General features: G+C 42.8%; 2 protein-coding genes across 9 annotated transcripts in view; one reads left to right on the plus strand and one right to left on the minus strand.

The window, feature by feature from the left end:
* Window positions 1–3,665: 3,665 nt before the first annotated feature.
* RAD51AP1 (RAD51 associated protein 1) lies at window positions 3,666–27,067 on the minus strand. Of its 2 annotated transcripts, none has more exons than XM_073314774.2 (9): window positions 26,850–27,067; window positions 18,623–18,672; window positions 16,371–16,512; window positions 11,995–12,104; window positions 10,738–10,824; window positions 9,953–10,105; window positions 9,430–9,588; window positions 6,324–6,473; window positions 3,666–5,144 (listed from the first exon to the last, which is right to left on the minus strand). In XM_073314774.2, exons 1-9 carry the CDS (start codon window positions 26,942–26,944, stop codon window positions 5,017–5,019), a joined length of 1,074 nt encoding a protein of 357 aa, XP_073170875.1. In that variant the 5' UTR covers window positions 26,945–27,067; the 3' UTR covers window positions 3,666–5,016. The 2 variants fall into 2 exon arrangements, with proteins under 2 accessions (XP_073170875.1, XP_073170865.1); XM_073314764.2 differs by lacking the exon at window positions 26,850–27,067 and adding an exon at window positions 19,586–19,707.
* FERRY3 (FERRY endosomal RAB5 effector complex subunit 3) overlaps window positions 26,445–27,321 on the plus strand; it is a 32,781-nt gene continuing 31,904 nt past the window's right edge. For 3 of the 7 annotated variants that reach the window (XM_073314676.2, XM_073314734.2, XM_073314696.2), the window contains exon 1: window positions 26,848–27,285. The gene's annotated coding sequence lies outside the window, so the exon portion shown is untranslated. Of the gene's footprint in view, window positions 26,704–26,845; window positions 27,286–27,321 lie in introns of those variants that run through there. The other 4 variants (XM_073314686.2, XM_073314715.2, XR_012155290.2 and 1 more) reach the window with 3 other exon arrangements.

Below are 27,321 nucleotides of genomic sequence, written 5' to 3' on the forward strand. Positions count from 1 at the left end.
CACAACGCTCCTTGTGTCCCCAGAGCATGTCCACAGATGGTGCTCTAGTATTGAGGGAGAGAGCAGTGCACTGTGGGTAGCTATCCCACTGTACAGCTAGCCACCTTCACGTGCGTGGAAGCTGCTAGGAGTTGTGGGAATGGGAAATGGATTGCAGTACGTCATGGATGAAGGCTCACCATCCCACGATGCAGTTTTTTCTGTTCCATCATTCCAACTACACTTCATGCCATTTTTCAACGGCCCCTGTAAACTGTGTGCCTGCCATCTTTGCCTGAAAACATGGATCCTGCACTGCTCTCTAGTCTTGTGATAAGTGTTACGAACACAACACCGCTGATCATGCAGTATTTCATGATCTGCAAATCTGAACAGGAATCCGTGGTGCCTGCCCTGCTGTGTGCCATGGAAAGACACAAATCCAGATTACTTTTGGCATTCATGGAGCAGCTGCACATGGTGGACCATCACTATTGGGCTCGGGAAACAAGCACTGAGTGATGGGATTGCATCATGATGCAGGTCTGGAATGAGCAGTGGCGGCAGAACTTTTGGATGCCCAAAGCCACCTTCCTGGAACTGTGGGCAGCGCTCACCCCTGCCCTGCAGCACAAGTACACCAAAATGAGAGCTACCCTCTTGTGGGAGAAGCATGCGGGGATCAGTGTGTGGAAGCCAGCAACTCCAGACTGCTCCCGGTCAGTCATGAATCAGTTTGGAGTTGGGAAGGCCACTGTGGGGGTTGCATTCACGCAAGCATGCAGGGCCATTAATCACATCCTGCCAAGAAGGACTGACTCTGGGAAATGTGTGTGAAAGAGTGAATGGGTTTGTGGCAATGGGATTCTCTAACTGCAGCATGGTGACAGATGGCACGCATATCCCAATTCTGGCCCCAGACCATCTTGTGACAGAGTTCATCAGTAGAAAGGGCTACTTCTCTATGGTATTGCAGGCACTGGTGGATCACTGGGGTCGTTTCACTGATATCAACGTGGGGTGGTCAAGGACAGTACACGATGCATGCATCTTCAGGAACACTGGCATGTTAAACAAGCTGCAAGCGGGAACTTTCTTTACAGACCAGAAGATTCAAATGGGGATGGTGAAATGCCTGTAGTGATCCTGGGAGATCCAGCCTACCTCTTATTCCCATGGCTTAAGAAGTCTTATACCAGAAACCTTGATAGCAGCAAGGAGCGCTTCAACAAAAGGCTCAGCTTGTGCAGAATGACCACTGAATGTGCCTTTGGCAGATTAAAGGTGCACTGGCGCTGCTTTTTTGGCAGGTTAGACCTCAATGAGGAAAATATTCCCATGGTCATAGCAGCCTGCTGTGCTCTGCATAACATTTGTGAAGCTAAGGAGGAAAATTTCCCCCAAGGGGTGGAGAGTTGAGACGGCTCACCTGGCGGCTGACTTTGAGTAGCCAGATACTAGGATATTAGAGGGACTCAATGGGGGGCTATTTGAATTAGGGATGCTTTGAAGTAGCATTTTGACAATGAGCCCCACTAATGTTTTTTTGTAATGCATTCAGCAAGGCTTTATTTACTTGCCGCCTGGAATGACCCTTCTAATGACTGCTTCTTGAGCAGGATTTGTAGCCTGCAAATATGCCAATTGCCTCTGTGTATGAATTCCAGCACCAACCACTGTGTGTAGGAGAAAGAGATTCACTTTCTTTCTATGAGTACATTTTTATTAAACAGCAATAACCAATACACAGAATTCAGTGTCCTGCAAGGGAAATGACACTGAGGAGCACTCTCTTAATGGACACTCTCATAGCTGTGTGTAGGTCCAGCTGTCATTAGGCAACCTGTTTGAAGGGATGGAGAGAAAGGGGTACTGTGACGGGCTCGAAATATGCAAGGAATGTGGGGTGGGAGACAGGGGGAGAGTTTGGGGAGGGCATGGCATGCAGTTCTATACAGTCTCTCTAATCTCTTGGAGCATTTCACTATCAACCATCGTCATCCTGCTCAGGTGGCCAGTAGTATATTCCTACTGATATATTCTTATTACTCAAGCATGGAATTTCTATCCCTAGAGATTCAGTTATACCGTTTGATTCATTTAAGACTTTTACTATATTTGACTTTATATGCTTTCTTTCATATATAGAGCCACTCCCCAACAAGCATGTCTTACTCTGTCAATCCTATATATTTTGTACCCTAGTATTACCGTGTACCATTGATTATCATCATTCCACCAAGTTTCTGTGATGTCTATTATATCAATACAGACACTCCCCGACTTACGCAAGTGTTCCGTTCCGGAATGCCTTGCGCAACTCACATTTTCCGTAAGTCAGAAACGTATACCTGACCATTACGCAAAAAAACAAATTAAAAAAACCCTCCTATTTCTATCTTACAGAACCTTTTCCGTAAGTGCGGATTTGCGTAAGTCGGGTCTTGTGTAACACAGGGAACGTCTGTATCCTCATTTAATACCAGGCACTCAAGTTCACCCATTTTATTATTTAGAATTCTAGCATCCGTATACAAGCACTTATAAAATTTGTCACTTTTTAGCTGTCTGCCCTTGTGATGTAATTGAATGGGATTCTTTTTCGTTTGACTGTTTCTTTTCAGTTCCCACCTGTACTTGATCAACTTCTATCCTCTCATCTTTACTAGGATATAGAGAATCCTCGTTAATAGATCTTCCCATAAGGGATGTCTCTGTCTGAACCATATGCTCGTCCACAACTGTTGGCTTTCCCCCAGCACTTAGTTTAAAAGCTCATCTACAAACTTTTTAATTTTATGTGCCAGCAATCTGGTTTCGTTTTGGTTTAGGTAGAGCCCATCCTTCCTGTATCGGCTCCTCCTTTCTCATAAGGTTCCTCAGTTCCTAATAACCCAAAGCCCTCCTGCCTATATCATTGTCTTATTCATGCACTGAGACCCTGCAGCTCTGCCTAACTGGCCCTACGCATGGAACTGGAAGCATTTCAGAGAATTTTATTATGGAGGTCCTGGACTTCAATCTTTGAGCCGTGTCTGTCCCAGGACATTAGAGAGACAAAGTGAGTGAGGTAATATCTTTTATTGGACCAACTTCTCTTCGTGAGAGAGACATGCTTTCAAGCTTATACAGAGCTCTTATTCAGGTCTGTGTAAGCTTGAAAGCTTGTCTCTCTTACCAACAGAAGCTGGACCAATAAAAGATATTACCTCACCCCACCTTGTCTCTCTGTTAGGATTAGGGTCAGTGATCAGAGGTTCTTTTGTTCTGTTTTAAATAATTTTGACAGGGTTGTCAAACTATAGCAAACGGAGCGAAATACTGTGTTCTTCGTTTATATCGTCACCCCCTTTGCTTTTTTTGTTCATAAAAAGCATTGGTATTAATGCTAAAAAACAAACTATACAATTACTGGCATTTATGACAGAAACCAAATCACGGCACGTAGTGAATATCTGTTGTGAACGCATTTAGAGCTCAAATAAATTGCATAACTACTGAAAGGAATTCTCTATCTTTCACTGAGGTTCCAGCTTTTACCTAATGTTGCCACTGGGACGATTGAGGCATACAGAGGTCAGGTGACTTGCCTAAAAAATTGAATCCATTACTTTGAACCAAGAATTCCTCTTAGTCATTCCCAGGAAACAATAAACCTCCTTGGTTTCTTAAATCCACAATAAATAATCTTTTAGTATCTTGTTTTATTTTTATAATCACATTTGAACTGAAAAAGTATAATTGTATAAAGGACTAATTACGGTTAAGTTATATTTTACTTCAAACAGCATCATAGTTCACAAAATTATATTATTCAAATATTATTCTGAACAACTGGGCTATTTATCCCTTTAATGCCTTTCCCCCATATCCCATACTGAAGGGAATTAAGAAGTTAAAAACTATTATTTATTTGCAAATGCTTCACTGATTCATTACCCAGTCCTTTGAATTGTTACGAGGTCAAATTCATCCCTTGTGTAAACTGGCACAACTGACTTTTGTGGCAGTGTGCCTTCTTAAACAAGAACTGACTTTGGTCCATGGACTCACCATTTCTAAATTAAGGTCAGGTCCTGGTGGTTCAGTAACTACCATTCCAAAACTTTATTTATTGCACAATAAATAGATTTTCATAATCATAAAACCCTTGATTTTGCAAACATTTAAGCATATGCTTAACTTCAATGGGTTTTGGATTTGTCTCATAACTAGTTCCACTGACTTCAAGGGGATAATCACATGCATAAGGTAATGCTTACATATTTGCAGGGCTGAGGCCAAAGTTTGTAAGAAATTTTCAAAATGCATAAAGTCAGTTACTATTACAAACTAGCTGTTTATAAAGTATATTTTATTTTACTTTTTTTAAAAATACAGTTTTCTAAGCAGCACATTATACATTCTTAGAAATAAAATCCACACGAATACAAATATCAGTAAGTTTTAACAAAGATTTGAGAATCAACTTTTCTGGACTGGGAGGAACAATGATTTCACTTTACTAAAGGGATTCTTTAATTGGACTATGAACAGAATGAATACTAAAAACTGGGAATTCAAAACTGCAACTTTAAGGTTACATTATGAATCCATTCTATATTTTTAGATCCATAATTGATACACCGCTTTTTAGATTGTTTTTATGCAATTTAAAAATGTAATACCCCCCCCTTTTTTTTTTCAAAAGAGGATAGACATCATAAGGTACAATCTCAAATACACAATCAATTTATTTGGGCCTGATCCATCAAAGGTGCTGAGCAACCTGAGGTCTCCTTGATTACGTAATATTATTCAGCAGCCGAAGGTGCTCAGCACTTCACTGGTGGTACACTGCACCTTGAAGGATGAAGGCCCTTTATTAATAACAGACAAGCAACATTGACAGAATTTCCTCCCTCTGAATGAACAGTTTAATGAACAGTTTACTGCTCATTTGTTTTCAACCCTGTTTAAAAACAAAAGAACCCCACCGAACACTCAGCTTCTTTCTAAACAGTAATCCTTCAAGTGAGAGACACTTTCATAGATCATTCAACTGCTGGCGGCAGTTGGGTGCAGTGGTTTCACTCGTGCTAATCTGGACAAGCCAAGTCTAAGACCTTGAGTAGGTGATTTAACTGAAATTCCTCCCAGTGGGTTACTACTGCATCCCGAGGCAGCTGAAAGCGTTTTAAAACAAAACAAGTGTCACAAATTAACAGAAAAATCATTGTCACTAACTTACAAAAAAGAGCTAATAAGTATCCTCTTCTAGAAATTGCAGAGAGGCCTGAACAATATTGCAGGAAAGCACATAAAAATCAGGTACACTGCCAGTGGGAACATATTCGACAGTTACAGCAGAAGGGGACAAAATCTGCAGGAGACTTTTAAGGCTCCCCCTACATGTAACCTCACGGTGACACCAACAAATTTCACTCTGCTACCATAATACAGCATTTCTCAAAATCTGGACTGCCGTACACTTGCTGGTGCTCTGCAGAACATTAGCAGGTCTCATGGTACTATATTCCTTCACCTTTTTATCAACTGCTTTTACAGATATCCTGTTTTTATTGCCATGAAGAGGCAGGGTACATGAAAAAACAGCAGAGAACAAAGAGCCCGTAGCCCTCTAGCCTAACACTAGAGGCTGCTGCTACATAGGAGAGGAGAAGAGAAACTATGAGTCTCCCCCCACTGAGTCTGCTCTGCTGAAACTGTGAGCTACCACTCTGAGCCACTGGTAGGGGCAGAAGGTATAAGTGGAGGATGAATAGCCAGGGGAGCATGGAACTAGGCATTTGGCAGCATGTGTAGTAGGAAATGAGGACTTGAGAGTATGTAGACATGTGCAAGGAAAGAGGACCAAGCAGAAAGGATCCACATGCAGAAGAAGACAATAGACGAGAAAGGTGAAAAAGCAAGAGGGAGCAGCAGTGTGATCTAACTTTTTGAAAAAAGACCAAACACTTATCATACTAAAGGCAACTACAAATACAAAAATAATAGTAGCCAAGTATTGGTGTAAGGAAGCAAATAGTGCATTGCAACAGGGATGCTGGACACCTCTTAAAAGAGGAAATGTCCACAAGACAATCCCTATATTGAGATTTGTGCCACACTATTGGAAAAAAGCTTTAGCACCCTTGTCCTATCAAGAGAAAGGATACTGAGGCACCTGGGAAGTGGACAGGATAATTTTGTATGGGACAATTGACTCTAGGACACAGAGGTGAGTGGGGTAGCTCATACTTTGATGAGGAGGTGCTTGTTTAGAAATATAAATACTTTAGAGAACACCTTTTTAAACACATGTAAATAGGTATATTTGTCTGCAGTTACCATATTACATATACCTGGTGGTATCCATTTGGGCTTCTTCTTGTCTGTTGAGGGACTTGATGTGTATAAAGGTTTTCCAATAGGTTCTGGAGAACTTGATGTCTTCTTCACTGTTGACTGAGATTTTGCTTGGATTATCCGTGGAGAAGAAACTAACGGAACCACTTTGGCAGGAAAACAAAAAAAGCTTTAGAAAAATTGCTCTTTATTAAAGAAATCACACTGCACAAAATTACTGTGCAAGTGAGGACCATTCACTTCAAAGAAATACAGGTGGATATGTCTTAAGAATCCCACCTTCCAATCAATGCAAGTACATTTATTTGAACACGTTATAGCCTCATACTTATTACCTGGTTTGGAAGTAAGCACTTATCTTGTTACTGGCATGGGACGTATTGTAGAACTGCATGAAGGGACAAGCTAACATAAACTCTGCCATAAACTCTACAAGAAAAAACATTTCCACACCACAACTAAAATGGTTCTGTAGTATATGATTTAGCTTACACTTGTAAGCTTACACTTACATTGTTTGAAACTAAATCACACCAGCAGGTCTGATGCATAGTTATTTAACACACATGTAAGAAATAGTTTTTTAAAAGGTTGTTGTGCTGATACAAATTGTGTTAAAGAGACACAGTGACCTTGTAACTCAAGTGTGGTAAATAAATATCTTTAACTATGCTATTAATAAACACTGAAGATCATTAAAGGCCTTGATTCCCTGTAAGCAATCCATGTGGGTGCAGGGATCCACCCAGCCAGATGTGATCATATGATAAGGACCTAAAAGTAAAATAATGTAGAAAACCTAAATGAATCATTGTTATGTTTGTTTGCTTGTTGTTGTTTTTTAATAGGACACAGTCAACTGAAAAAAAATAAATCATCCTTCTGTCTGTTCATTTTTATTTTACTCGTTACACCTAAAACTCAAAATTACTCTAATTGAAAGATTAAATAATTATTTCTAGGGCTGTTGACTAATCACCGTTAACTCACAAAATTAACTCACAAAAATTATTCATAGTTTTAATCGCACTGATAAACAATACCAATTGAAATTTATTAAATATTGTGGATGTTTTTCTACATTTTCAAATATATTGATTTCAATTACAACACAGAATACAAAGCCTTGCATGGACAGGTTTCAGATGAAGTGGTCTTTAGCCCATGAAAGCTTATGCTCAAATAAATTTGTTAGTTTCTAAGGTGCCACAAGTACTCCTCTTTCTTTCTACAGAAGACAAAGTGTACAGTGCTCACTTTATATTATTATATTACAAATATCTGCAATGTAAAAATGATAAATAGTATTTTTCAATTAACTTCATACAAGTACTATAGTACAATCTCTTTATCGTGAAAGTGCGACTTAAAAATGTAGATTTTTACATAACTGCACTCGAAAATAAAACAATGTCAAACTTTAGACTCTACAAGTCCACTCAGTCCTACCTCTTCTTCAGCCAATTGCTACGACAAACAAACATTTATGTGAGATAATGCTGCCAGCTTCTCACTTTCAGGTGACATTGTAAATAAGAACAGGCATTCGCATGGCACTTTTGTAGCTGGCATTCCAAGATATTTACATGGCACACATGCTAAACATTCATATGCTCCTGCATGCTTTGGCCACCATTCTGGAGGACATGCTTCCATGCTGATGACGCTCGCTAAAAAACTAATGTATTAATTAAATTTGTGAACTCCTGGCAGAGAATTGTATGTCTCCTGCTCTGTGTTTTACCTGCATACTGCCATATATTTCATGTTATGGCAGTCTCAGATGATGACCCAGCATGTTGTTCATTTTAAGAATACTTTCAATACAGATTTGAAAAAATGCAAAGGTACTAATGTGAGATTTCTAAAGATAGCTACAGCACTCGACCCAAGGTTTAAGAATCTGAAGTGCCTTCCAAAATCTGAGAGGGACGAGGTGTGGAGCATGCTTCCAGAAGTCTTAAAAGAGCAACACTCCAATGCAGAAACTACAGAACCCGAACCATTAAAAAAGAAAATCAACCTTCTGCTGGTGGCATCTGACTCAGATGATGAAAATGAACATGCGTTGGTCTGCACTACTTTGGATTGTTATTGAGCAGAGCCCATCATCAGCACGGATATGTCCTTGGGAATGGTGGTTGAAGCATGAAGGGACATATGAATCTTTAGTGCATCTGGCATGTAAATATCTTGCAATGCCAGCTACAATAGTGCCATGCGAACACCTGTTCTCACTTTCAAGTGACATTGTAAACAAGAAGCAGGCAGCATTGTCTCCTGCACATGTAAACAAACTTGTTTGTCTGAGCAATTGGCTGATCAAGAAGTAGGACTGAGTGGACTTGTAGGCTCTATAGTTTGATATTGTTGTATTTTTGAATGCAGGTTTTTTTTGTGCATAATTCTACATTTGTAAGTTCAACTTTCTTGATAAAGAGATTGTACTACAGTACTTGTATGAGGTGAATTGAAAAATACTATTTTTTATTTTTACAGTGCAAATATTTATAATAAAAATAAATATAAAGTGAGCACTGTACACTTTGTATTCTATGTTGAAATTGAAATCAATATATTTGAAAATATGGAAAACATCCAAAAATATTTAAATAAATGGTATTCTATTATTGTTTAACAGCATGATTAATCGTGATTAATTTCTTTAATTGCTTGACAGCCCTAATTATTTCTCATTTTTTATGTTGTCCATTTGACAGCAGTTTGTGTACAGTTTCATTATTACCCCAGATAGTTAGTGTGTCAATTTCCCCTATTTCTCTAAGTATTTCACACAATACAGGACAGACTTTTTTTTTTAAATTAGGAAAAAATTATTGTAAAACCACAAAAATCAGCAGGTTGACTGAAGTACAGGGAGAGTACCTGAAACTTCTTTTCACTCACTTTTTGAAAATGACTCTGCTTTGAAATGTAAACAGGTCAGTGTGCGCTAGGGAACTTTTAGTACATGGTAGCAGAGTTCAGAGGGACAGTTAGCATGCGGCACAACTGCATGTTGTAGATTCACCCCCCAGTTCATATTCACTAACTGTCTGTCTAAACAAGTCCTGTATTTTTTGGTGATTACATCAAGCTTACGTGTAGCATTAATTCTGGATTTGGAGAGTTTCTTTTCTTTTTCTGTTTGGACCTTTAACTTAATTTCTTTCCTTTTATTTTCTTTAGTTTTCTTCTTTTTTGCAGCAAAATCTTCATCATCTTCCTCACTGAAATCTGAACCACCCTCTGATTCCTCATCTAAAAACAGAAGAAAAAAATATATGAGGTTTGACATGTCTTTAGTAGGAGTGCAATTTATTGTTGCCACCTGGTTTTCTAAGCACATTCTGAACAAAAGGAAACCATGTTTGGAGTCCTAGGCTGAAGGTCGAATAAGGAATAATAAGCTCAACTGACCAGGTCAAAAACCTAGCCTTTAGCTTCGTTCTCTTGAAATGCATTCAGGACACATAGCTAATAACAAATTGTAGTATTTCAACGAGGAACAAAGGTATATAAGGCTGAAAACAGTAAACATTTTACTGAAAATATTCTTCTCTCAGGATAATTAGACATATTCAAAACATACCCAATAGGAAAAATGTAATAGTAGAAAACTTACCAGACACAAAGTCTGGCTCATAGTTATCAGCATGGTCTCCCTCATCACTGTCATCTGTCAGTAACTTCTGCTGTGACACAGCTTTAGATGCTGCTCTTCTTTGCCTATAACCACCTGTGGGGATGTCATTGTCATCTGTGACCTGATCGGGGCCTGCAAGATAAACAGTGGTCTTATTAACACTAGTTAATAAAGGAACTGGTTGCATGATTAATAGTAAGTACTAAGTGTTTTGCTGGACTGGAACCTTAGTTTCCAGAACTGATTCCGAGTATTTCTGGAGATCTTTATCCAAGTGCACAGTATCTGAGCTTCTTCAAATGTCTGTAATTCTCATTTTATTTTATCTTTTTAAAAACTGCTCTGAGTCCTTTTTGCAGGTAAAAGTTGCCAATGCTATTCTGGAATCAAGGTGTTAAGAGTGAAGACTCAAGTAGTTGAGAGTACTTAGATCTTCCAAGGAGATAAGCAGTGCCTTAAAATATTTGTGTGTGCACATGCATGCATGTGATTTGTTCAGTTTTCACTTCTTGATGATAAATTGATGGTTTAAAAAGATTATTTGGAAATCTGAACTCAATTCCTACCAATTTTAAGACAGGAGCCAAATTTAGATCTAAACAGATTGAATATATCTTTCAGACCAAAGCATATCTACGCAATAAAAATCACTTTTATTCTTTTTTCTCCAATAGTTTTTGCCTTCACTTCCCTAAAAAGAAATGTTTCAGGAACACTGCTTACACATATGTTTACATATACAGACAGACACAATAATAACTTACCTAAGAGACCACTATCTGCACTGCAGTTGGAGAGGATGGAACTGCTGTCTACATTTTCTAATTCAATAGCTTCACATTTTTTAATGCCTATATTTAAAAAAAATGCATAAAATATGTTTGAAAATTTGCCCTATAAAGACTCAGGATATCAAAAAATGAAAATAATTTAGCCCAAACAAGTTAAACTCTAGCAGATTCCAGATAAAATTATTTTTAGTAGATAATGATATTATTTTTTGTCACAGAAAAGCTGCAATGTAATATATTAACTTTGACCAGAATTACAGTTGCCACACTGTGATGGGCTGAAATAATTTGTGATTTTCTTTGTTCTTTATAATAAATTGAATTGCATTATATCCATTTCACTATAAGGAAACAAGGTGTAGACAGTATAGTACAGTGTTAAGAGGAAGATGTTAATATGGAGCATAAATGCACTTAAAACACTTTTCTCACACTTTTTTTTTTTCCATTTTAACTATGTTATTCTCCCTCCACACATTTTGGAAGCCAAGCATTTAATGTTTAGTAATATTTCTCTGTAATTACAGATCTACATTCCAGTAAAAGCTGGGACAAAAAGAAGCTATTATTGTGGAAAATCCACAAATTTTGAGTATTGAAACAGATTTTACTGTACACTCCAAAGACTAAATTTGCAATTGTAAAATTAAGTCTCTAATACATCTGCTTGCAAAGATTACCATCTTTTGTTAGGCATGGACAGTGTACTCAGTAATATACATGCACCATTAAAACAACTTCTGCCCCACATTCTTCTAAAGTCTAAATCTGTAGATTTTGAGGACTACGCGACTGAAATGGTTGAAGTCATCCGCATAGGCCCAGTTCAATTCTCATTGAAGTTAATGGAAATTTTTCCACTGACATCAATGGTGAGTTGCATCAGATCCCTATGAGAGAAAGTTAATATTGTTCTTGGAAAGTTTAATCAACCCAAGAGCTTTATATTTAGGATAGTCAAAGACTGAAGCTTAATCTACATTATACACAAGTCATTACAGTAGGTTTTTTCAAAATTGCACAGCACTACTTAGCATTAGCACAATTTCGTATGATAAACCTCATCCCATCAATGAATAAAAAGAAATGTTCGAGTCTTCTCAATTAATCAATTAAAAGAAAGGATACAATACCAGCACGGTTATAAAGCAACTACAAAGGATGCTGAATACAATCAAGGAATAGTTTAAAATGGGAAAAGTTCAAATGCATTTTAATTGTAAAGATAACCTTGTTCTTGTGAATCTTGCGTTTCAAGGATGTCTCCAGATGGTTCTTTCACTGACAAGGCTAACGCAACTTCTAAATCTCTCTGGTAAAGTTTGTCATCTAAGGCTATCCTGAAACAAGTAAAAAACGTTCTAGGAATTTTTTTCCAATAAATCTGGTGAATATTATTTTCGCGAACTGAAGCGATGCAAAGCTACTTCTGAGCAGCTACTCATTAATGTAATTATAAGTCAGCATCTATGCAGGAAATAATAAAAAATGTTACAATACATAATCTGTAATTTACTGCATACCAAATGAGCAGAGGTTTGTAAAATTCAGATGATAGAACAGAAGTACGTCACACTTACCAATATAGAATGCTTTATGTCTTCAAAGTGTTGTACATACATTGATTAATGATCAGTAACAGACTGGAAAAATCTATTTCATTTGTAGAAAATATCCCACTGGCATGGAATTCCACATAAAATATTTTCTACCAAAAAAGTTGTTTAAAATAAGGATAATTAAGTTTTATTTGACTTTTAAGATCTACTTCTGAATTTCTGTCAAATATGAGCTGACCTTTTGTTGAAGCCCTAAGTTCACTTATTTGAACCTTTCACTGCACTGCACCTTTAAGTGGGGGGAGGCACTTGCCGGGGAGAGGGAATAGCACTGGGGGGTGGAGTGGGGTGAGGCTGAGAAGCTGCTGCAAAAGGGGGAGTGAGCCAGCGAGGCCACACTGATTCATCCCCAGGGATCGGAAGGGCCGGGGAATTCAAAAGGGAAAAGCCCGGCAGAGAAAGTCACTTTTCCCTGCACTAGGTGGAGCAGCACCTGCCCTCCCTCCCTCGAGGTGGCAAAATACCAGGTTTGGTCAGAACCTGCTGTGGGCATAGCCACTCCTGTCTAGGAGGGCTGGAAAGGAATTTTTCCCTCACCACCCAATTGGCCTAGGTGGAGTGGGGATTTTTTTTGTTTTTGCCTTCCCTTCACGACCAGATTACCCTAGGTGGAGTGGGGGTTTTTCACCTTCTCCCACAGCAAGTTCAGGGAGGGTTTTGTTATTGTGAGGAGGGAAAGGTGTTAGACTATTATGTCACAACTCATTATGTAAATGTGGGGCAGATGTCGAGCACAGGTACTCCATAGAGAAGTGATAGAGTGACAGACAAATGGCTTGGTAAAGGACTTAAAAAGGAGCTGTTGGTTTAATTTTCCTGATATCTGCTGGGAGAGCAATACAGCGGTGCACAGACAATCCAGGAAGTTTTTGGAAAGTGTAGGGGACAATTTCCTGGTACAAGTGCTAGAGGAGCCAACTAGGGGGGGAGCTTTTCTTGACCTGCTGCTCACAAACTGGGAAGAATTAGTAGGGGAAGCAAAAGTGGATGGGAATCTGGGAGGCAGTGACCATGAGTTGGTTGAGTTCAGGATCCTGACACAGGGAAGAAAGGTAAGCAGCAGGATACGGACCCTGGACTTCAGGAAAGCAGACTTCGACTCCCTCAGGGAACAGATGGATAGGATCCCCTGGGGGACTAACATGAAGGGGAAAGGAGTCCAGGAGAGCTGGCTGTATTTCAAGGAATCCCTGTTGAGGTTACAGGGACAAACCATTCCGATCTGTCGAAAGAATAGTAAATATGGCAGGCGACCAGCTTGGCTTAACGGTGAAATCCTAGCGGATCTTAAGCATAAAAAAGAAGCTTACAAGAAGTGGAAGGTTGGACATATGACCAGGGAAGAGTATAAAAATATTGCTCGGGCATGTAGGAATGAAATTAGGAGGGCCAAATCGCACCTGGAGCTGCAGCTAGCGAGAGATGTTAAGAGTAACAAGAAGGGTTTCTTCAGGTATGTTGGCAACAAGAAGAAAGCCAAGGAATGTGTGGGCCCCTTACTGAATGAGGGAGGCAACCTAGTGATGGAGGATGTGGAAAAAGCTAATGTACTCAATGCTTTTTTTGCCTCTGTCTTCACGAACAAGGTCAGCTCCCAGACTGCTGTGCTGGGCATCACAACATGGGGAATAGATGGCCAGCCCTCTGTGGAGAAAGAGGTGGTTAGGGACTATTTAGAAAAACTGGACGTGCACAAGTCCATGGGGCCGGATGAGTTGCATCCAAGAGTGCTAAAGGAACTGGCGGCTGTGATTGCAGAGCCATTGGCCATTATCTTTGAAAACTCGTGGCGAACGGGGGAAGTCCCGGAAGACTGGAAAAAGGCTAATGTTGTGCCAATTTTAAAAAAGGGAAGAAGGAGGATCCTGGGAACTACAGGCCAGTCAGCCTCACTTCAGTCACCGGAAAAATCATGGAGCAGGTCCTCAAAGAATCAATCCTGAAGCACTTACATGAGAGGAAAGTGATCAGGAACAGTCAGCATGGATTCACCAAGGGAAGGTCATGCCTGACTAATCTAATCGCCTTCTATGATGAGATTACTGGTTCTGTGGATGAAGGGAAAGCAGTGGATGTATTGTATCTTGACTTTAGCAAAGCTTTTGACACGGTCTCCCACAGTATTCTTGTCAGCAAGTTAAGGAAATATGGGCTGGATGAATGCACCATAAGGTGGGTAGAAAGTTGGCTAGACTGTCAGGCTCAACGGGTAGTGATCAATGGCTCCATGTCTAGTTGGCAGCCGGTGTCAAGTGGAGTGCCCCAGGGGTCGGTCCTGGGGCCAGTTTTGTTCAATATCTTCATAAATGATCTGGAGGATGGTGTGGATTGCACTCTCAGCAAATTTACGGATGATACTAAACTGGGAGGAGTGGTAGATACGCTGGAGGGTAGGGATAGGATACAGAGGGACCTAGACAAATTGGAGGATTGGGCCAAAAGAAATCTGATGAGGTTCAATAAGGATAAGTGCAGGGTCCTGCACTTCGGACGGAAGAACCCAATGCACAGCTACAGACTAGGGACCGAATGGCTAGGCAGCAGTTCTGCGGAAAAGGACCTAGGGGTGACAGTGGACGAGAAGCTGGATATGAGTCAGCAGTGTGCCCTTGTTGCCAAGAAGGCCAATGGCATTTTGGGATGTATAAGTAGGGGCATAGCGAGCAGATCGAGGGACGTGATCGTCCCCCTCTATTCGACATTGGTGAGGCCTCATCTGGAGTACTGTGTCCAGTTTTGGGCCCCACACTACAAGAAGGATGTGGGAGAGAGTCCAGCGAAGGGCAACAAAAATGATTAGGGGTCTGGAACACAGGAGTTATGAGGAGAGGCTGAGGGAACTGGGATTGTTTAGTCTGCGGAAGAGAAGAATGAGGGGGGATTTGATAGCTGCTTTCAACTACCTGAGAGGTGGTTCCAGAGAGGATGGTTCTAGACTATTCTCAGTGGTGGAAGAGGACAGGACAAGGAGTAATGGTCTCAAGTTGCAGTGGGGGAGATTTAGGTTGGATATTAGGAAAAACTTTTTCACTAGGAGGGTGTGAAACACTGGAATGCGTTGCCTAGGGAGGTGGTGGAATCTCCTTCCTTAAAAGTTTTTAAAGTCAGGCTTAACAAAGCCCTGGCTGGGATGATTTAATTGGGGATGGGTCCTGCTTTTGAGCAGGGGGTTGGACTAGATGACCTCCTGAGGTCCCTTCCAACTCTGATATTCTATGATTCTATGAAAGGAGCAGAATGGGTGATGAGGGGTGTTTGGGGCTCCTATGACTGGTACGGCAGGGAGCAAACCCCCTTTTCCTATAGCCCACCTTAACCCTCGTTCGGAGTTGGTGGGGAGGGAGGATGATAAATTCCTAGCAATGGGTTGTCTAGGGGACCTGGATGGAAAAAGTGGGGGCTGACGGAAGCCCCCCAGTAGATATTGAATGAACATGGAGCTACCTGCACTGTACACTTTTATCTGCCAGGTAGTCCCAGGCATCTAATAATGAAATTGCGGCCTGATTAAAACCATGTCAAGTGTCTCCTGTTCCGTTTTGTATACTAAGCCTATGGACCATACAGTGTTTTCATGTGCTATACTGATGGGTTCCCTAGAACTACCTAGATTAGATTAGCCACAAATTTACCTAATTTAGGCCCCAAACCTGCATTGGACCTATGTAGGCAGATCTCTGCACCAGTGTAGAGCCCTGTTGAAATCCACATTGCTTCACGTCATCAAAAAGGTCCACCAAGTCATAAATGATTGAAGAATTGAGGTGCAGGCACTCCTGTCATTAGACATTATTAGATTATCCTTCACTCATTAATGGGCAAAAGAATTTGATAATAAATCTCAGACTAATATGTTAGAACTTTATTTGTAGTTATTTAAAACTACACTCTAGAAAAGTGTAAAACTCTAGGAAAACTAAGAAATTGAAGTGTTGAGATGAAGCTTTTCTATTGCACACAAATAACTACACTTCATTTACCTCTCACCTTTTACTGGGCGTTTTCTTCGGCACTGTAGTCACCTCCTTGTGTGGCCTTTTCTGCTTCTCCTTTTTCTCCCTATTTGTCTCTGTAGGTACTACTCTAGATTTTTTGTTTAAAGGTGCAGGTACACAGGCAAAGTCTTCATCTGTTTATAAAAACATGCGCAAGTTAGAAATAGTTTTGCCCATACAGTGCAAGTTTTTCCAACCACCACAAAAAAGGTCTCTCTCCTCGGAAAACTTATTTAATCACAAATATAAAATATTCTAAATGTTCATGTTCTTATGGCCCTCATCTGAAACCAATTTTCAGTCTCATAATCAGAAGACAAATAGATGCAACTGTAATGAGCTCTGGGATACTCTGGAACAAAAGGTACCAGCTAAACGTAGATCGTAATCCTAGTGAGACCTGATCCTACTATTTCTAACATAATTTTCAAGATGTAGATATTCAAGTTAATTAATTATCAACATGGGGATAAAGTTTCAATCTCAAATATGTTCTCAGAGTTCTCATTCACTTGTGATTCAAGTTCTTCTGATAACTGAATACCATTCAATACACACCATTCTTACAGTTCTTGGTCTTTTGGAACCTTTTCCTTTTAATGATTCCCATTCTTAAAAAAGATCTCTCCCCTTTCATTACATTGCCTCTTTACAAAGTATATGTCTTTAGTCCTCCAAGGCCCAAACTGGAAACAAAGACTGAAAATCAGGGATATCAGACTAAAAGCAATCCAAGAACTTTAAAATTTTGTCTTTAGTACATATAACTACGATGCAAAAAAACTGCCATAAAAATAAGTGATAATATCAAGTTTGAATGGGATGGAGGTGAATGCTGTATAATGAGATTTACTCAGCTAGTAGACAAAAAAAAAAAAGTCTTCCTGTCTGCTTTATAAAATATGTTGTCTATCAATGTTTCCCTGGACTCACATTGTTATACTGCACAAACCATACACCCTCAGAGGTGTTCCACTGTAACAAAGAAAACCTTTAATCTCTATGCAGCAAGGATACATCAAAAGATAACAGATCAAATTCTGTCCTTGAATACAAGCATGATCTGTCCTACTGCAGCCAATGGGAAATGTTCACTCACATTCAACGACAGAGCTAAATGCTTTCTGCTAAAGGTTGGCATGCTTATGCAGTAGATCAATCTTTAAAACTAATCTATCAGCCAGAAGAATGGTAGATGTAATATAAGGCGTTGAGGGTCAAAGTGAAAAACAAGGGAAATGGGAACAGTTCTCAGTGCTCTCAAAATGATGCAGAAACCCTTCCTGCAAGAACATTAAACATTCAGAGAAAACGACCACTTAAGATGCATCTGCTGGAATAAGAAAAATTAATTAACAAGACTTTTTTTTAAATGTAAAAGAATGTCTCCCTCAGTTTCAGAACCTATATATCAAGTATCAGCTAAAGAAAATTTCTATACCAAACGTAAACACCTGAAAATAGGATAATGAAAAGGATTTTGCTGCCCACTGTGGAGGGCGGACCCCCTGCACACAGTTTCCTCTACCTCAGGAAAAAGGGAAAGTTTAGTTGTCTTTGTGACACCATCCCCTCTTGCTGCCTCCAGAGCCCAGGGAAACTCCTCAATGGGGCCAGTGATCAGTGCAGAGGAAAAGAGTGGAAAATGGGTGAACTAGGTAAGGAGGATGCATGGCACACCACACTGTTCCCCTCCCAGACCTCCAGAGATTCCTAAGGAACATTTAAAAACCCTAGAGCTGTATCTTCTATTTCACAGAAGGAGGTGGACTGCTATGTATTGAAGCCGGACCAAACAGACATAGAGCTTCAGCAGAGAGGCATGAGACCTCTGCACAGATGGCCCTAGATTCCTGTAGATCACTGTCATTTACAGAAAGCCCTGTGGCCTGTTCCATGGAAGGAACATCCCTCTGGAAAAATGTCAGAGAAATCTCTGCGAGAAGAACCTAGCAAAGCTCTCCTGTCCCAAGTCTCCTCCTACAATTTGTTTTTCCTGCAGGAGGGGGCTGACCTAACCCAATATTATGAACAGGTCAGCAGTGTAAATATCACTGCTATTGGGTAATATCCTTATAACATGTATTGTATTCTAACAGGGCCTGAATTTGATTCCACTAAAGCCAATAAGAGGTTTTTCACTGAATTCAACAGAAGGATAGGGCCCATATTCTACCAACATTTTATACAAAGCCATTGCAGAACTTAACTCTTTTTGGTGTGGATAATAGTAGGACCACTTACCATCATTTTCAAAATCCCCAAACTGTGAATAATCAACAATTTTCTTATTCCTATGACAAAACAACACACATTATTAGTCACTCAATACAAGAATCATTATTTGTTAATTTTAGTTTCTCAGCATCGTACTAATTCCTCTTTTCAAATCAGCCTCTATTCATATATATAGTTAGTCATTGCTATCATATAAACTGTAAGCTCAATTCAACATGCGTTAGTGTCCAGCTATTCAAGTGTTTTGGAAGTAAATGGCTTTTTGTTGCTGAGTTAATTTATTTCTTCTATGTACACAATTTATCTAAATAATTATTTCCTTCTAAAAAAAATTAATCTTATAAATTACGTTATTGTCTTGTATAGTTATTTGAGATGTGTTTTCCAGGGTACTTTTAGATTTTGTTTCCTAGACTAAACTGTAAGATCATCGTATAAATATTACCATATGCAAGACTGCATCATCAAAACTTTCAACACATTACTTAGGCCCTTGATCCTGTAACAAGTTACATGCCAGTCGACCCAAGCCCACGTGGAGATCTGTTGACTTCAATAGGATCTCTGATAAGCACAGGGATCTGCCTGCCTGCACAGAGCTCAGCAGGATTGGGGCCTAAGATCTGATTGTGACATTCTATACCGGGGGGAGCGTGCTGTAATCTCCATATTCCTCATTTTCATATAATCGTGATCTTACGTATAAAGCATGCCTTGCAAGGTATCAGGAGAAAGGTTATGATCTGCAAAACTCATTTATCTATCCATATATGTGTAGCATTAATGCATATGAAGTTATGACAATTGTGTAGTATTGTTTTCACTAAAACATGATGTAAGTTGGGGGCATCAGCCAGATATTAGCTCCCCAGAGGCAACAGCAAGGAAAGTTACCAACGCCCAGGCGGGGTGTCAAAGAACCCATCAACAGCCATTGTCCAACAAGGGAGCCACAATGGAATGACTCACCTGCATGAGGCCACACTAGGGGAACTGCTCAACTTTGCTTGGAGAGACTCAATAACGCTCACCTGACTCTGAAGTGGGGAGAGGGGCAAAGAGAGAGGAAAGGACATGATAAAAGGAAGAGATGTTTGCCACGCTCTTCCTCTCTCTTCCACCTACACCTACAGACACCACACCAAGCGACTGAAGCGCTGATCAAAGGGGAGAGCCTGGCTGAAGGGCAACCAGCCAGTCTGTGGTGAGAAGCATCTAAGTTTGTAAGGACGCTGAAAGTGTTAAGATCATCTTAGAATGCGCTTTGCTTTTATTTCATTTGACCAAATATGACTTGTTTTGCTTTGACTTATAAATCACTTAAAATCTATCTTTATAGTTAATAAATGTTTGTTTATTCTACCTGAAGCAGTGCGTTTGGTTTGAAGTGTGTCAGAGGCTCCCCTTGGGATAACAAGCCTAGTGCATATCAATTTCTTCATTAAATTGACAAACTCATATAAGCTTGCAGAGTCCAGCAGGCATAACTGGACACTGCAAGACGGAGGTTCCTAGGGTTGTGTCTGGGACCGGAGATATTGGCTAGTGTCATTCACTTGCAAGTAGCTGGGAGCAGCTTACATGCCCGAGGCTGTGCATGAACAGCCCAGGAGTGGAGGTTCTCACAGCAGAGCACGGTAAGATCACCAGTCCAGATAACTCCAGAGGGGAACATCATACTGATCCACAGTATATTTATTCACTAGTGACTCAACCCTAAAGATGCTGAGTACATTCAACTTCATTATGAGTGAGGACAAAGAAATAATAGGTATTTAGGAGAGCAATGTTAGAAATATAGACAAAAAACAACAATACAAGAAAATGCATCTGGAAAAAAATAATCAGGAACACAGATATTCAATGAAAGGGAAACACTGAGCCTACAATGACTTCTGCACAGGTACGTGGATCTGCCCATGCAGAGCTCATTGTAGGATTATAGCTTAGAAGAATAAACCATTGTCAAAAATGGGATCTTTATGTCACTTTCTCAACAGAGATCGAAAACTGTTTGCCCACAGGTGTAGATGGGACAAACTGTTTTCAACATTTGTTATAGGAAGTGTTATAGACACATTCTGGAATAAGTTGTCTAAAACATGTTATGCAGCAGGTGTGGTTATTCCCAGTCTACACATGCCTCAGGGAAGCCACTGTCTTCAATTGCTGGTATGAAGAAGCCAGAGAGGACCTTTTGTTAACTTTTGCCATCATCGATTAATTCTTTTGTGTCGATGTAACCTACTGTGAAAAGAGAATGATGGGCGATAGTGGAGAACAACTCTAATATGAAACTGAAATGATTACAGTGTTTAAAAAAGCTGATATTACAAAGATGCAAGATGGGAAATCACAGTCCCTCTCTGTAAACCTTTTGTAAGGGCACAGTCATAATACTGTGTTCATCACCATCATGTTCCTATTACGCCTCTGGTGTTCAAGGCGGTGACGAAGCTCCTCCACTCCTGTCTGTTTCTGACAAGTCTTTCAATGGTTCCCCAGCTGTGGCCCGGGTTTTTCAGCTTGGCTTCCACAAGCTCTTTGCCATGTTGTTTTCGGGCGGCCTTGTTTTCATTTGCCTTCAGGTGTCCATCCTATTGCTACTTTGTGGTTAGAATCAGTTTCTATCTGAAGCACATGACCGATCCATCTCCAACGCCTCCTGGCAATGATGGTGCTCAGATCCTCTTGGTTGCACTGTGTCAATAGATCTTGGTTTGAGATTGTTCTGAGCCAAAAGATATGGAGGATTTTTCTGAGGCAGGTTGAATGGAATAAAGACAGTTTGGACATGTCATACTTTCTCATTCCCCAGCATTCTGTACTATAAAGTAATGTTGAAAGTACGCAGCTCTGATAAATCTTGAGTTTGGTTTTATTGTTGCATTTTGATGATTTCCAATCTGTATTTAAGCTCCTGAAGGTGTTCCTGGCTTTATTGATTTTGTTCCGAATGTCCTGGCTTGTTCCACCGTCCTGGCTGATGGCGCTACCCAAGTATGTGAATGTTTCTATTTTGGTGAGAACATAATCCCCTATCCGTACTGGTGATGGTGAGGCAATATTAAAGGTCATGGTATCTTCCTATTATGGTTGATTTTCAGTCCAATTTGCTGGCTGAATGCGTTGAGTTGTTTCTTCTTGTATATGGTGTTGGGTATGTGATAGGAGAGCGACATCATCTGCGAAGTCCAGGTCTTCAAGGGATGAGAAGAGCGTCCATTTAATGCCTCTTGGCATGTCTACTGTTGTACGCTGCATTACCCAGTCGATGGCAATGTTGAAGAGGATTGCAAACATGACACACGCCGATGTACTGCTGTTTTCACTTCCAAACTGAGCTTACTGTGATCAGTACAACCTCAAATGTCTGTATATCATGGGCTTTGATGCTAGAGTGTTGCAGATCTTATAAGTCCTTCCCCCTCCAAGATAGGGAAATAAGTAACAGCAAACAAGTTTGGATAAATGTATGATTATATGTACTGTTGTTGTAGCTGTATTATCAGAGATAAGCTCGCCTCTCAGCAACATAAGCTGCTCCAATAAAAGATATTACCTCACCCACCTTATCTTTTGCACATACATAGGCAGTTACTTGCAACTGTATGGCACCCACCACCAAAGTGGGTGGAGAACTGTACATAGCTTAGATGCATACTTGCCTAACATCAAGCTTTTAGGAGGGCTTCTCAGGCCTGGTCTACGCTACGCAGGTTGACGCAAGACAGGTTACATCAACCTAGCTGTGGAAGAGTATACATAAATTTCACTCCCACAGATGTAACTGCCCCACTACGCCAAATTAGACCTTGTGTACACTACACAGTTTTGTTGACAAAAGTTAGCTTCTGTCAGCAAAACAGTGGAGGTATACACACTGAAATGTTCTTCCCACCAATGTAACCCCCCTACTCTGACAAATAAAATCACCTCGACGAGAGGCACAGAGCTTTTTGCGACTTAGTTAGAGCGACTCAATGTCAGTGTAGACACTGAACCTGCTTATGTTTCCTAATTGGCCTCCAAGAGGTGTCCCACAATGCCCATCATGACCGCTCTGGTCAACAGTTTTAACTCTGCTGCCCTGCAGGAACACAAGCATGCATCCTTCCCCCGTTTAAAAGCCTGGGAATTTTTGAAATTCCTCTTCCTCTTTGCTCAGCATGGACTGTTCACACAGCATCTTCCCAGCTGACCATGCTGGGTTTCTGCAACAGAGGTGCTCCCGCCTGGGCTACACCAGAGCCGTTGGATCTGTTGGGAGAGGAGGCTGTGCAGTCACAGCTTCGCTCAAGTTGTAGGAACTTTGATATCTACAGACAGATTGCTCATGGCATGCAGAAGGGACAAAAAGGGACAAGCAGCAGTGCAATGCTAAGACCAAGGAGTTAAGGCAGGCATACGAGAAGGCAAGGGAGGCAAACGGTCGCTCTGGTGTAGCACTGAAGACACGCCACTTCTACCAGGAGCTGGAGGCCATCCTCAGCAGCAACCCCATCTCCACTGCCAAGAGCTCCATGGATACTTTGGGGGACTGGAGGCAGCAGCCAGCAGAGTCAAGCCCGAGGACAAAGTGATAGATGAGGAAGTGGAGTTGGAGGAGGATGTGGGACATGTGACAAAGTCATCTGGTGGCATGGCAAGTCAGGACCTATTTTTGACTCCAGAGGGGTTTAGCCAGTTCCAGCACTATGGCTCTGGTGCTCATGAAGCAGGAGATGCATGCTCTGGTAAGCACACATTTTGCTTTGATACTGCACAGAGATGTGAGATTGAGGTCTCATTTACTTTGTTATATGGTAGAGGAGGGATAAGAGGTAGAAATTACCAACAGAGCCTGAGCAGCTAAGCAACGGGGGCCCGGCAGAAAAGTTTGTTAATGTCCTGGAAATCCTGCATAGAGATCTCTAGGAAGCTTTCATGTAGGTACTCTGCAATCCTCTGCCAACGATTCTTTGGCAGAGCTGCCTTGTTTCCCCCCGCTGTGGGAAACTTTGCCATACCAACGGGCAATTATTTCTGTAGGGACCAAAGTGGCACACAGGGAAGCAACATAGGAAGCCGGCCTGAAGCCGTACGCATGCAGGAAGTGCACCGTTGCATCTGGAGTTACCTTCAGGAGTGAGATATTGGATTTGATTACCCCAGCCTGTGGAAAAGGGTGACAATATTCAGAATAGTCTCTCTAGGTACGTATAGTAACCCTCTTCACAAACTACCCAGAATCTTTGTCCATTCTTGCCCATTCCCTCTTCCTAACATCTTCCCCTCTCCCCCACTGCCGAACTCACCCTATTTTGGACTCTTGTCCAGCTGTGTGCTAGCTAAAAGACAGTGAGAAAGAGGTATATGTGACTTTTATGATTCACAGCTGTCAGTGAACTCACAATACTGTCTCTATTCTTTATTTCCTTGGCTTCTGCAAATGTGCCCTTGAGGACCATCTCCTACACCCCGATGGAGCACCTCTGTCAGATAAGGAGGCGAACCAGGTGTAGTAAGGAGAGTGCAAAGTGCTGCAGTCAACACATACAGCAGATAGCAAAACAAAAGTGTGGAGGGAGACAGTTAAGGAAAAATGTAGGCTAAACGTTGCTAAAATTCAAATACAGTGGCTATAAGCAGAGGAACATTTGCTCACTACAATTAAAGCCCAAGAAGCAAGCCTTACAGGAGTCATTCAAGGAAGCATGTAAACACTCCCTGGCCGAATGTATCACAGAAAGACACATTACTGGGACTCATTGTCTTAATGCTCCTTCAAAGCCATCCTGATTCGAATAGCCCCCTGCTGAGCCCCTCTAATTGGCCTGGTATCTGGCTAATCAAAATCAGCAGCCAGCCAATTTATCTTAGCGCTCCATCCCAGGGGAAACCTTTCCCCCAACGCTTCACAAATGTTATGTAGAAGACAGCAGGCTGCTTTGACCATCAGAATATTGTCCTCATTGAGGTCTACCCTGCCAAAGGCACAGTCAACGGTCATTCGGCCCCTGCTGAGCCTGTTGTTGAAAAGCTCCTTGCTGCTGGCTAGGTTCCCAGTGTAAGACTTCATGAGCCATGGGAGCAGGAGGTAGGTGGGGTCTCCCAGGATCACTATGGGCATTTGCACATCCTCCATTGGAATCTTCTGGTTGGGAAAGAAAGTTCCTGCATGCAGCTTTCTGTACAGTCCAGCGTTCCTAAAGATGCGTGCATCATGAACCTTCCCTGACCAATTTACATTGATATCAGTGAAACGGCCCCAGTGTTCCACCAGTGCCTGCAAGACCATGGAGAAGTAGCCCTTTCGGTTGTTATACTCCGTTACAAGATGGTCTGGGGCCAAATTTGGGATGTGCGTGCCATCTATTGCCCCACTGCAGTTAAGGAATCCCATTGCTGCGAAGCCATCAAGTATTTCCTGCACATCACCCAGAGTCACAGTCCTTCGTCGCAGGAGGCGACTGGTGGCCCTGCACACTTACAACACCACAACCCTCAGGGTGGACTTTCCAACTTCAAACTGATTCGCAACTGACTGGAAGCAGTCTGGAGTTGCTGGCTTCCACACAGCAATCTCCACTTGCTTTTCCACTGTGAAGGCAGCTCTCATTCTGGTGTCTTTACACCACAGGGTAGGGGCAAGCTCTGCACACAGTTCCAGGAAGGTGGCTTTGCACATCCAAAAGTTCTACAGCCACTGCTTGTCATCCCAGACATGCATCATGATGCGATCCCACCACTCAGTGCTTGTTACCTGAGGCCAGTAGCAACAGTCAATAGTGTGCAGCTACTCTATGATTACCAGGTACAATCTTGAATTGTTTCTTTCCACTGCACACAGCAGGGCAGGCACCACAGAGTCACCTTCTGTTTCCCAGCTCATGAAATACTGCAGGACCAGGTGCTTTGGGTTCATAATACTTATCACCAGACTGATCAGCAGTTCAGGATGGTTTCAGGCAGAGATGGCAAGTGCAGTTTACAGAGGCTATTAAAAAACAGCACAAAATGAAGTCAGAAGCCCATGGAATGATTGGAGAGAAAGAACTACATCATGGGATGGTGAGCACAACCCCATGATTAAGGCTAAAATTTTGTCACAGATATTTTTAGTAAAAGTCAGGGACAGGTCATAGGTTTCTGTGAATTTTTGTTTATTGCCCGTGACGTGTCCCTGACTTTTATTAAAAATATCCCTGAACAAATGAGGAGGGAGAGGATGGTTCCCCCAGCGCCAGGGGCGGCTGCAGGGGGTCCCCTCGCCACCCAGGGGTTGAAGTGGAAAGGGCAGGGACAAGGAATGACAGCTCCAGCTCCAGCCCCACTGCCCTGTGGCTGAAGTGGAAAATGTCACAGAGGTCTCTGGAAGTTGCGGATTCCGCGACCTCTGTCACACAAACATAACCTTACCCATGATGCACTGTGACCCATTCCCAGACCTGCCAGCGGCCGAGAGTGGCACATTGCACAGGGAGATCGCTACGGACAATGCAACACTCTCTGTCCAGGCAAGAGCACCGACTGGCGAACGTGCTCTGCCGACAGGAAGAGCGGTTGTACAGATAGGCGCAACTGATGGAATTAAAGCGGCTTACGATCAACACCGTAACTTAAGTCAACTTAACCCTGTAGCGCAAACATGGCCTGAGCAGCCCCGTTTCCCCCAGGGGCGCAGAGTCTCAGTCGCTGTAAGGTCAGCAAAGACAGCGCGCTGCTTGCGCCAACGGCTGCCAGCTTCGAGGAGCCCCCCCACAATGCCCCGCGCGGCCAGGACAATCCACCCAATGGCGCCTGGTGAGGCCCCCGCAACACCTACGCAGTGCGCAGGCGCGCGCGCGCGCGCACACACGATGTAACAGCAGGGCCGGGCCCAAGCGGACACCAGTGAGCTAGACACGGCGTCAGACGATCAACCCCCCCCCTCCCGCCAGCGGCGCCCCCCGGGCCTGGCCACAGGCGCGGGAAGCGACCACGCCGCCAAGGCTGGACCAAGGGCTACGCTAGCGGGGGATCCAGAGGACTGTTACCCCCCCCTCCCTCAGTCCACGGCGCTGAAGTGCCCCCGGGAGTCCGAGCCACCCCCGCGCTAACAGGGGGTGAGCGAGAATGAGGCTGCGCCCTGGCGGCTTGGTCACAAGCGATCCCGGTGTAACGGTCCGCGCCGGGACAGCGCCCCCCTGGCCCGTGTGTGTGTGGGGTGGGGGGGGTGGGCGCGCGCCGGGGCTGGGGGGGGGGCACCCACCTCCTGACCGGCCTCTCCATCGCGGCGGGGCGCGCGCCGGCTCCCCAGCCGCCGGGCGGGCCGCTCCTCTCCCCGCTCGCGCCGCCCCGGCACATTCGTCACCTGCACAAAAAAGGAGGCGGGGCCGGGGCGGGGAGGAGGAGGCGAATCTGCGGCGCCGGATCCGAAGGAGCCGCCGGGAGCGGCAGCGCCGCGCCGCCCCACCCCCGCCAGCTGCTCCGCCCCCGCCGGCCGGGGCTCAGGTGAGGGAGGGGCTGCCCCCCCCCCCGGGAACAGCCCCCTCCCCCCCGTCACTAGCGCCGCCCTGGGCAGGGAGCCCAGCACCGCCGGCCCGGCTCGGCTCGGCTCAGTTGCCGGCGAGGGGCCAGGCCCGCGACCGGGCTCCCCCGCCCCCTCCTAGCGGGGCCTGGCGCGAGTGGCTGAAACAGCGGGCGGGGTAAGGAGCCGGGAGCGTCGCGTGTTTCCGCGGGGC

This window comes from Lepidochelys kempii, chromosome 1 (genome assembly GCF_965140285.1).
Source record: "Lepidochelys kempii isolate rLepKem1 chromosome 1, rLepKem1.hap1, whole genome shotgun sequence".
Taxonomy (NCBI): domain Eukaryota; kingdom Metazoa; phylum Chordata; order Testudines; family Cheloniidae; genus Lepidochelys; species Lepidochelys kempii.